This window comes from Dysidea avara, chromosome 4 (assembly GCF_963678975.1).
Source record: "Dysidea avara chromosome 4, odDysAvar1.4, whole genome shotgun sequence".
NCBI lineage: Eukaryota > Metazoa > Porifera > Demospongiae > Dictyoceratida > Dysideidae > Dysidea > Dysidea avara.
The window spans coordinates 6675489-6687107 of record NC_089275.1 but is presented as its reverse complement, the minus strand read 5'-3'; the positions used below and the strand labels follow the sequence as shown (position 1 = coordinate 6687107).

The following is an 11619-nucleotide window of genomic DNA, read 5'->3' as shown; positions in this document are numbered from 1 at the left end:
AGCATAGTCCATGTTGTATTGTAAATATACAATGGATTAATCATATACTCAGTGTGCTTTATTTGGAGGAAATGAGAATTTATGCTGGTACTATGAACCAGTGTTTAATCTAGGGTTGTTAGGAGGGGAAGTTTTCCCCTCTGTTTCCCCCTCTAAAATTGGAGTGACAACTACCCAGGGGCACTGTTTATATACAAAATGATGTCAGAAGTGCTCCCAGGTTGATTTTTAGATACCGAGTTTAAATAACTAAATTATCCTTGGCACGCATTGGACAAGTGTAAAAATGTTGTTAGTTTTGGTCTATTTTTCAGACATGTTAGTTTGTAGTGGCCATTGAACTCCAAAAATGATGGGCAGTGTGTGTTAACTTGGACACCCCCAAAGTTCCTAACCCCCCCCCAACAGAGAACTGTCCTAGATTAAACAGTGCTACTGTATGAACAATACATGAAAGTGCATTGCATGGGTGATTTTTTTCTCAGAACCAAATCCATTCAGCTACTAAGAATATTATAATCGTACAATCAATTATGCATGCAGTTAAAAATCACACCAACATCAAAACATCTTAACTACTTATACTCTCAAATTATAAAGGTCTCCATCCTTTACCAAGCTATAACAGCTTGTACAGTATGAGAAACAAATGTTACTGCCATTCTTTTCTGCCAGTAGAATAAGCACTGTACTATCCTGTCCTCCCTTCCCCCCCCCCCCCCCTAATTAAGCTCCCTAACAATGCTTCTAGATTCACCCCTGCATACTTGTCAAGCATTGATATAGCTTCTTCAAACGTAACACATGCTTTGATATGATTATCATGAAGAGCAGAATTAAATTCTTCTAAAATCTTGTAACAACCACAGCTTGGCTGATATCATTCTCTTCTTTTGTCTTGCATTGAATAATATGATGCTTTAATTCAATCCAGAAGTACAGCGCATTTCAAACTGAAGCAACAACATTTGTGCTCTTAAGTAAATCTGTTAAGATAACTTTATCAGTGCATAAACATACAGAAAGACTGCGATGCCTGGTTATGGCCAGTTTACCGTTGTTGTTATTTCCTAACTTGCTCTAGTATTGCCATCAATTAAAAATAAGAATTATATAGTCAGTTGTATCATGAGTGCCTGGTGGCCTGGGGTCAAATGGGAAAACAGTCTATCTAGCTGTATAATGAAAGAATCCTTGTTGCTAGTAAGGGAAGCAAATTCTTGTCTCTCTTAGTGGTGTTCAGACTGTTGTGAAACTTTTGAGCTCTACAGTCCCTTCCCATTACTCCTGCACAATCCTTCTGCAGGTTGTTATCTCAGGATTTTCCTGCATCAACACAGAGTACATGAGTGGTGCTCAGACATCCCAGTGGGCAGCAATAAGCATGTTTAGCATGGCTTTGCTGTACAACAACAGTTTCTTAAAATTTCATAAAGCTTGAATAGTTTCTTTCCTTAAGCACATGATGTTACTTGCCATAAAATAATTAAATGGCCATTGTCTTCTTCCTCGATCACTTTAATTTGGTTTACTCGCCACCAATCTGAGAACTTGTGTAAGCCTGTTTAGTGCCTGCCTGATACCATTGCAAATTTTTGTTATGGATTTCTAAAGTGACATGCATAAAACCTTTTTACCAGGCAGCACTGAAAATATCAAGTGTACAATAGTGATTGGGGTGGAACACTGTGGTCAATGCACTATATTCTCTAGCAAAACCCCACACAGTGTAACCAAAACCTATAATTATACTGGAATATATTATAAACTACATATGGAATATAAATCACAAGGGTTACTAGTCTGGTCTGTTACATCAAAATTTGACAAAAATCGTGATACGCTGGTCCAAAGCACCAAACTTGGTACAATTACTCCTAAGCATACATGAAGTGATGCCAGAAGGGGTGCCACCCCAGATTTTACCTTTGGTGACCTTTACAGCCATTTTTTGCCTAAAATTGGTCGTTTTTGCGTTTATCTCCCTTAGGAAATCACTGCATGGAATTAAACTTACAGATCTTACTTAAAGAAACAGTTTGGTCTTTGTTTGGAGTCAATAGCATGGTTAAGCACTATATCAGTCCTGCTAATTGGTCCGCCCACGCATTTAATTAAATAATAGAAAAGAGTTCATTTTCATGTTTTACTAGTAATGGTTCAAGTGTAATGTTAGATAGGCATGTATTTCCCACTACCCAAACTTTAGTGGTTTCCTGCTGCTATGGGAACCTATTAATATGACCTATTAGCTTTATCCACAAATACATCACGAGCATTAAAATGGCATCTGTATTGGGGGACTTCAATATTTTCGATTACAGACACCTATGGAAACAAAAACTTTGATCGATCATATCTTAACCGGGAAAGAAGATATCGAGCTCTAACAAACAGGTATGGTTATAGATTAGTGGTTAATTACATTTGACACCTAGTTCTCATCAGATACCATGATACAGCTGTTTAATTAATATAATTAGCTTTTGTGATTGTGCAATAATCTAGTCTACTTTAAAATTAATAAGCAATAAGGTGTTGATGCCTCACGCCCCTCATAAAAGATGCATTAAAATGCTCAAGATTTGTTACCACCTGAGGGTTGTGTATTGTAAGTTATTTTTGATAGACAGAGCTCCTTCTGAAAAACCCTGGCTACAAACATAATTGAAAAAGGATTGCCAGTCAGGAAACAAAGACATATCCAAAGTTACATTAGACACCTAGCTACAATCAGATACAATGGCACAGCTGTTTAATTATCTTTGTGATTGTGCTCTAATGTAGTCTACTTTAAAATTAATAAGCAATAAGGTGCAGATGCCCAGGTGTGAATATTATAAAAGCATTTCATGTTGCCTGCTGTTACCCACTGTTGCCTGGTGTTACGCACTGTTGCCTGCTGTTACCCACTGTTGCCTGCTGTTACCCACTGTTGCCTGGTGTTACCCACTGTTGCCTGCTGTTACCCACTGTTGCCTGCTGTTACCCACTGTTGCCTGCTGTTACCCACTGTTGCTTGCTGTTACCCACTGTTACCCACTGTTGCCTGCTGTTACCCACTGTTGCCTGGTGTTACCCTCTGTTGCCTGCTGTTACCCTCTGTTGCCTGCTGTTACCCACTGTTTCCTGCTGTTACCCACTGTTGCCTGCTGTTACCCACTGCTGCCTGGTGTTACCCTCTGTTGCCTGCTGTTACCCTCTGTTGCCTGCTGTTACCCTCTGTTGCCTGCTGTTACCCACTGTTACCCACTGTTGCCTGCTGTTACCCACTGTTGCCTGCTGTTACCCACTGCTGCCTGGTGTTACCCTCTGTTGCCTGCTGTTACCCTCTGTTGCCTGCTGTTACCCTCTGTTGCCTGCTGTTACCCACTGTTACCCACTGTTGCCTGCTGTTACCCACTGTTGCCTGGTGTTACCCTCTGTTGCCTGCTGTTACCCTCTGTTGCCTGCTGTTACCCACTGTTTCCTGCTGTTACCCACTGTTGCCTGCTGTTACCCACTGCTGCCTGGTGTTACCCTCTGTTGCCTGCTGTTACCCTCTGTTGCCTGCTGTTACCCTCTGTTGCCTGCTGTTACCCACTGTTGCCTGCTGTTACCCACTGTTGCCTGCTGTTACCCTCTGTTGCCTGCTGTTACCCAGTGTTGCCTGCTGTTACCCACTGTTGCCTGCTGTTACCCAGTGTTGCCTGCTGTTACCCTCTGTTTCCTGCTGTTACCCACTGTTGCCTGGTGTTACCCACTGTTGCCTGGTGTTACCCACTGTTGCCTGGTGTTACCCACTGTTGCCTGCTGTTACCCAGTGTTGCCTGCTGTTACCCACTGTTGCCTGCTGTTACCCACTGTTGCCTGCTGTTACCCACTGTTGCCTGCTGTTACCCACTGTTGCCTGGTGTTACCCACTGTTGCCTGGTGTTACCCACTGTTGCCTGGTGTTACCCACTGTTGCCTGGTGTTACCCACTGTTGCCTGCTGTTACCCACTGTTGCCTGCTGTTACCCAGTGTTGCCTGCTGTTACCCTCTGTTTCCTGCTGTTACCCACTGTTGCCTGCTGTTACCCACTGTTGCCTGGTGTTACCCACTGTTGCCTGCTGTTACCCTCTGTTGCCTGCTGTTACCCAGTGTTGCCTGCTGTTACCCAGTGTTGCCTGCTGTTACCCACTGTTGCCTGCTGTTACCCACTGTTGCCTGGTGTTACCCTCTGTTTCCTGCTGTTACCCACTGTTGCCTGCTGTTACCCACTGTTGCCTGCTGTTACCCACTGTTGCCTGGTGTTACGCACTGTTGCCTGCTGTTACCCACTGTTGCCTGCTGTTACCCACTGTTGCCTGCTGTTACCCACTGTTGCCTGCTGTTACCCACTGTTGCCTGCTGTTACCCACTGTTGCCTGCTGTTACCCACTGCTGCCTGGTGTTACCCTCTGTTGCCTGCTGTTACCCTCTGTTGCCTGCTGTTACCCTCTGTTGCCTGCTGTTACCCACTGTTACCCACTGTTGCCTGCTGTTACCCACTGTTGCCTGCTGTTACCCACTGCTGCCTGGTGTTACCCTCTGTTGCCTGCTGTTACCCTCTGTTGCCTGCTGTTACCCTCTGTTGCTTGCTGTTACCCACTGTTACCCAGTGTTGCCTGCTGTTACCCACTGTTGCCTGCTGTTACCCTCTGTTTCCTGCTGTTACCCACTGTTGCCTGCTGTTACCCACTGTTGCCTGGTGTTACCCACTGTTGCCTGGTGTTACCCTCTGTTGCCTGCTGTTACCCAGTGTTGCCTGCTGTTACCCACTGTTGCCTGCTGTTACCCACTGTTGCCTGCTGTTACCCACTGTTGCCTGGTGTTACCCTCTGTTTCCTGCTGTTACCCACTGTTGCCTGCTGTTACCCACTGTTGCCTGCTGTTACCCACTGTTGCCTGGTGTTACGCACTGTTGCCTGCTGTTACCCACTGTTGCCTGCTGTTACCCACTGTTGCCTGCTGTTACCCACTGTTGCCTGCTGTTACCCTCTGTTGCCTGCTGTTACCCAGTGTTGCCTGCTGTTACCCACTGTTGCCTGCTGTTACCCAGTGTTGCCTGCTGTTACCCACTGTTACCCTCTGTTGCCTGCTGTTACCCACTGTTGCCTGCTGTTACCCTCTGTTGCCTGCTGTTACCCAGTGTTGCCTGCTGTTACCCAGTGTTGCCTGCTGTTACCCACTGTTGCCTGCTGTTACCCTCTGTTGCCTGCTGTTACCCTCTGTTGCCTGCTGTTACCCTCTGTTGCCTGCTGTTACCCAGTGTTGCCTGCTGTTACCCACTGTTGCCTGCTGTTACCCAGTGTTGCCTGCTGTTACCCACTGTTGCCTGCTGTTACCCTCTGTTGCCTGCTGTTACCCTCTGTTGCCTGTTGTTACCCACTGTTGCCTGCTGTTACCCACTGTTGCCTGTTGTTACCCACTGTTGCCTGCTGTTACCCTCTGTTGCCTGCTGTTACCCTCTGTTGCCTGCTGTTACCCACTGTTGCCTGCTGTTACCCTCTGTTGCCTGCTGTTACCCAGTGTTGCCTGCTGTTACCCACTGTTGCCTGCTGTTACCCTCTGTTGCCTGCTGTTACCCTCTGTTGCCTGCTGTTACCCTCTGTTGCCTGCTGTTACCCAGTGTTGCCTGCTGTTACCCACTGTTGCCTGCTGTTACCCTCTGTTGCCTGCTGTTACCCTCTGTTGCCTGTTGTTACCCACTGTTGCCTGCTGTTACCCAGTGTTGCCTGCTGTTACCCTCTGTTGCCTGCTGTTACCCACTGTTGCCTGGTGTTACCCACTGTTGCCTGCTGTTACCCTCTGTTGCCTGCTGTTACCCACTGTTGCCTGCTGTTACCCTCTGTTGCCTGCTGTTACCCTCTGTTGCCTGCTGTTACCCAGTGTTGCCTGCTGTTACCCACTGTTGCCTGCTGTTACCCTCTGTTGCCTGCTGTTACCCTCTGTTGCCTGTTGTTACCCACTGTTGCCTGCTGTTACCCACTGTTGCCTGCTGTTACCCTCTGTTGCCTGCTGTTACCCACTGTTGCCTGGTGTTACCCTCTGTTACCCCCTGTTGCCTGCTGTTACCCACTGTTGCCTGTTGTAAGCACTTTGTTGATCCCTGCCCTTATATTCCTGCATGCGATTAATCCTCTGTTGCCTTGTTATCTCCGTAACTGGTATCACTTGCTCCATTTTCCACATTGCTATACCTCATTTTGAGCCAGGTCTACCAAAATGACGCGATTTTTGCAAACAAATACCAGAATGGTTAATACATCAGTGAGACAGTCTCCAACAGCAAGGATACGAAGCTTATAAACACCTAACAATACGGCTATCTCGCCCAGTAAACGTATAGAGCAATCCAATGCATGAAATAAGCACTCACGTGATCGATATTCAAATCGCGGAAATACCCATGAAATTGCTTTCATTTCTGAATAGGAACCATGCAGTGTGCTCTTTTTGTAAATATTTGTGTTAATTGTTCACTCAGGCGTGGTCTGGGCCAGTGCGGGTGTGTTTTATGCTGTGATGGCATCATAGGGAGAGTCTCAGACTGCTGGGCTAATCGAGATGTTGAACCTAATGCACACAAACTGATTGTCACTTGATTCCAAGTGATTTTAATGTCATTAGAATAGATTATGGCTGTATTTTCCGAGATTTGAATATCGATCACGTGAGTGCCTATTTCATGCATTGGATTGCTCTATGCGTTTACTGGACGAGATAGCCGTATTGTTAGGTGTTTATAAGCTTCGTATCCTTGCTGTTGGAGACTGTCTCACTGATGTATTAACCATTCTGGTATTTGTTTGCAAAAATCGCGTCATTTTGGCCGAATTTCAGCATATAGATGGCTCAGCCAGATGGCTAACAAGCTTCAATTATAACCATACTCCTCATGCAGGTACTTTACCTAGTACTGGTCATTGCTGACCCACGGCGCAGTTGCTGCTCTGCTTGTCCTGTGCTCCAGAGCAAGAAACATTTTGTCTGTCGCCAAAAAGCTGCACAGATCGTGCTGCCACCGTAAACTGACCAATAAAATCAAACCACCAATACATTGAGTTGATGATAAACTACTTGAACAATGTTGAGAGTGAATATCGTGGCATACGAAGAACCCTACGAACTGCTGGAACGAAAAATCACGTGATTTTGAGACATTTGTATCGTTTTCTACCAGAAGAAAGTGACAAACTTGGCTGCCACGCTGGTGTTATTCAAGTTACACTTAGCCTAACACATGACAATAGTTAGATAGTTGATTGGAGGATATCGATTTTTCGCGTTGCGGACCCTATCAAAGGTTAGTTAGTTTTGTTATGTGTGTGGAAATCGCATTTTTCCGCACACGTGTCCTAGGGATTTTTCTCTTGGGGATAGATGTTTCCCTTCTATTACTGTTTACAAGAACTCGAGTGGTCTTCACTCCGCTGTAATCTCTCATGAGTAGAGGGTATGCACACTGTATTAATATTTGAACGAAAAATGATCAAAATGTGGTATAGAGCTTTTTCATCTCCTTGACAACCGTTTTCGTCGGCATATTGTTGAACAATTTTGTACATAGTGGGCTTATGGACAAGTTGAAGTCTGCGTAAACCACTAACAACTAACAGTCCAAGTTGTGGATGGGCTTGGTATTGGGTAAGATATAAAATGTACGGTACGCTATAGTACGCTAACCTTTTAAAGAATGCTTGATACTGATGTTCATAAATATGGCTGAACGGCACCAATTTTGGTCATCAAGGAGATGGAAAAATCTATGGTGGCACTTTCATGGATGGTGAATAACTACCCAACTTTTACAAAAATCCCATATAAAGGTATGGGTAGCAAATGTGGCTCAGACTCAGGCAGGTCAGGCTCAGACTATAGTATGTATGCATTGAGCTAGATCCTTACGAACGTATAACTCATGGATGCAATTACACACAATATTCAAATTTGGCTCATTTGTAGTACTACTTGACCCACTAAAATATTTTTGTTTGAATGTCTGACAATATTTACAGCCAATCAAAATTTCCACCATGCATTTCCTATGGGAAGCCATAAAAGTACAGTGTCCATTACAGCCTTTTTCCAAACTTGTAATGGAACCAAACCGTACGTGTCTTCTGTTGACACCTTTGCTGTTACCACTAATCTGGTTGGCTGAAATGTTAGAAAAAAATAGACTTTTAATTTTTAGGATCCAGCTCAATTGTGACTGTCTCAGCAAAAACCCAACTTGTTTGCACAGTTTAAAAAAAAAAAACTATTCACTCAGCAATTTCTGCAGTGTCCAAGGAATGGACCACCAAAGTTTCAGCCTTCTGTGGTGCGTAGTTTTGGAATTATAGTGCTAGACAGTAGGAAAAGCAAGATAATTGATTTTACAGTGACTATACTGAAAATATACTACAGGTGCTTACATTCACAGCCATAACTGCCATTTAGATTAGTCTACGATGCTGCAATTTGGCTTAAAATGTTTACCATGGATCAACACATCAGCCAAAGTATAGTGTTAGCCCTGTAGATACTTGCACATATGGATATGAAGGCGGTTTGGTAGAAGAAACAATTGACGATCTTGTTTATGTTTACCACATCGTAAACAAACACAAGTGACGCGCATACCGTTGGAGCTAGAGAAACGAAATAAAGATTTTCGAATTCTTCATTAATAGTCGAATAAGATGGTATATATGTAGTTTTAATTGATTTGAGTCTTCCTTCTTTGAGTACTGGCCTGATAAAAACTTGCATAGTTTTTTTATGTAGCATGCATAATTTTACGAATTATTTTTAAGCTTCAATTTTTTCAATACGCATGCTCTTGTGCAAACAAGTTGGGTTTTTACTACAATTTGTACATGCTATATAAATTCACCACTAAAGTTTGGGACAAGCCTTCTCTCACCAGTTGCACTACTTCCTAGGTAGAATGAATTTGTGGCTCTGGTCTACTGTCCCTATACAGAGCTATGTACTTAGTGCAGAACGGCGCCGAGCCGCGTGGTTGGCAAGTCTTTAAGCACATAAGTTTTGTCTCGAAACAACTTGGTTCTTAGTTCCTTTTTATTTCTTTAATCTTTTTGTGAACAGTTTGTATAAAAATTTGTTTTTCTCTGGCCAGTATTTGAGTCCCGTGCTGCGTTTGCCAACCAGAGACGTCATAGCCTGAACTTATGTATAATGAGTTGATTTGCACTTCCTGCCACATGCCCCAATACATTTGTTCACTGTCATGACGTGTTAAAGATCACGTGCTTATTACTTCTCCATTCTACACCTTTTCAAACCTACACTTTATATAACATCTTTAAACAGGCTGTAGGACCAGGTGTCCTACAGACCTACAACACCTGTGCTGTAAAGCCTTAATCAATGTTTTAGTGAATATATCAAAATCAAAGAATTTGTAAGCTTTGAGATGGTATTTTGGACTATTTTCACCATATTGCCTTTAAAAATGTTGTTTGTCTACTCTATTAGTGTTTCATTATCTTTGTTACAATGATGTCCCCCCCCCATCCTGTATCCCACTTCCTGTGCTGTTATGAGATAGTACATTGCATTGTTTTTTTTTTATCATTCATACTAGGATTTTGGAAAGCCAGCCTTAGTTAGTCAAACACAGTTCAAGGTGGCCATGGCCATAACCATATCCAGACCTGGTGAAGTTGGCGGATATGACTACAAATTCATTAATTTTCCACCAGATCGTCTTGTCTGTAACATTTGTCACCTTACCAGTCGAGATCCTTACCTAACTACATGTTGTGGACATGTTTTTTGTAAGTCTTGTCTGGATGATTCTAAGAAATCCATTGCTGTAAGTAATGTTTGTCCAGTTTGTCGTGAAGAAGAATTTGTGGCATACGTCAACAAACAAGCTGATCGAGAAATTAGGAGTCTTCATGTGATGTGTACTTACCAGGAGAGAGGTTGTGAGTGGCAGGGTGAACTGAATGACATCAACAATCACCTTGGAAACAGTGATGGTTGTCAGTTTGAGGATGTAATGTGTTCCAATGAGTGTGGGAAGATGTTACAACAACAATATCTGACCAGTCATGTTGAAACTGAGTGTCCACTTCATAAGGTTAACTGTCAATACTGTCACATTACAGGAGAACATCAGTTTATTGAGGGAGAACACAAGGAACAGTGTCCCAAGCTTCCTTTGCCTTGTCCTAACAATTGTACGGTTAGTTTCTCTCATTTAGTTTGTGGTCATAACGGACACGATGACTCATATCCCACAGAGGTAATTAAGTTTGTCCCTCGTGAAGAAATGGAGGCACACAAGGAGAAGTGTCCTCTTCAGGAAGTTAAATGCTTGCATAAATGTGGAAATATTTTACAACGACGATATCTGACCAGTCATGTTGAAACCGAGTGTCCATGTCGAAAAGTTGACTGTCAGTACTGCCACATTACAGGAGAACATCAGTTTATTGAGGGAGAACACAAGGAACAGTGTCCCAAGCGTCCCTTGCCTTGTCCAAATAAGTGTGGGCTTGAAAGCCTCCTTCATGAAAACATGAAAGCACACAGGAAGGAGTGTTCTCTTGAGATGGTCGAGTGTGAGTATTACAACGTTGGGTGTGAGGATAGGATGATGCGAAAGAGGAAGAAGGAACATGAAGATGAGAAAGTAAAGGAGCATTTGTTGATGACTAATCTTAAACTACGTTTAACAGAAGAGAAACTTGCATCCACAGAATCTAGACTTACAAATCTTGAGGTGATGATGCATCAACTTATCAACACTTCTGCTTCTTCCAATAAGCTTGTTGGATCCTTGCAATGGTCCAGTCATTTAATGGCAGCAAGGGTTACATCAGTGACTCAGATATGCCCGGTTACTTTGATAATTCAAAAGTTCACTCATTCAGAAGATGATGTTTTATGTAGTGATAGCTTTTACTCACACAGTAAAGGATACAAGATGTGCCTGCGTGCTTATCGTTCTGGTATTAGTGGTGGGAAAGGTACTCACCTGTCAGTGTTCCTCCGCTTAATGAAGGGTCCATATGATGATGAGTTAACATGGCCACTGGGGGGAAAGTTTGAGTTCAAGTTGTTAAACCAGATCAGTGACTGTGAGCATCATTCTGGTACAGTGACCTATGATGGTTGTACTGATGATGATACTGCTGGTAGGGTCACAGATGATAATTTTGTTAGAGGTTGGGGAAAGTCACGGTTCATTTCCAATGAAGACTTCCTCAAGGTCACGCCCACATGTCAGTATCTCAAAGATGATTGTATCTTCTTCCAAGTTAGTAAACTGTAGAATTTCATTTTGGAACATATTGTAGTAGGCTGCTATTCAAAGCTGGCTTTGATCAAGCAGTTTTGCAAATAAAGTGTCTGTAATTACTGTACATAGTAAACTATTTATTTGAAGCTATTTAAAGTTAATTGTTTCATGGGCCTACCTTTCCCATAGGTTGAAGAAATTAAGTAAAACTTTGAGCTAAATAATTGTACTGCTAAAAGTGTCAGGTCGTATATCTCATGTCAGTGCTGGAGGGTCTGTATGCTAGTGCTGAAATAATTATTTGGATAATTGACTGTTTGGTTGGCATGACGTTATTAGATTTGTTAACATGCTA

At 43.0% G+C, this 11619-nt stretch overlaps 1 protein-coding gene across 1 annotated transcript; it reads left to right on the top strand.

The window, feature by feature from the left end:
* Positions 1–9602: 9602 nt before the first annotated feature.
* On the top strand, positions 9603–11411 carry LOC136253079 (TNF receptor-associated factor 4-like). Its single transcript, XM_066045679.1, has one exon. It carries the CDS (start codon positions 9648–9650, stop codon positions 11295–11297), a length of 1650 nt encoding a protein of 549 aa, XP_065901751.1. The 5' UTR covers positions 9603–9647; the 3' UTR covers positions 11298–11411.
* The last annotated feature ends 208 nt before the right edge of the window (positions 11412–11619 follow it).

Bases quoted from the DNA above. Each gene is read 5' to 3' on its own strand.
- LOC136253079 (XM_066045679.1), top strand. From the start codon at position 9,648: ATGGCCATAACCATATCCAGACCTGGTGAAGTTGGCGGATATGACTAC.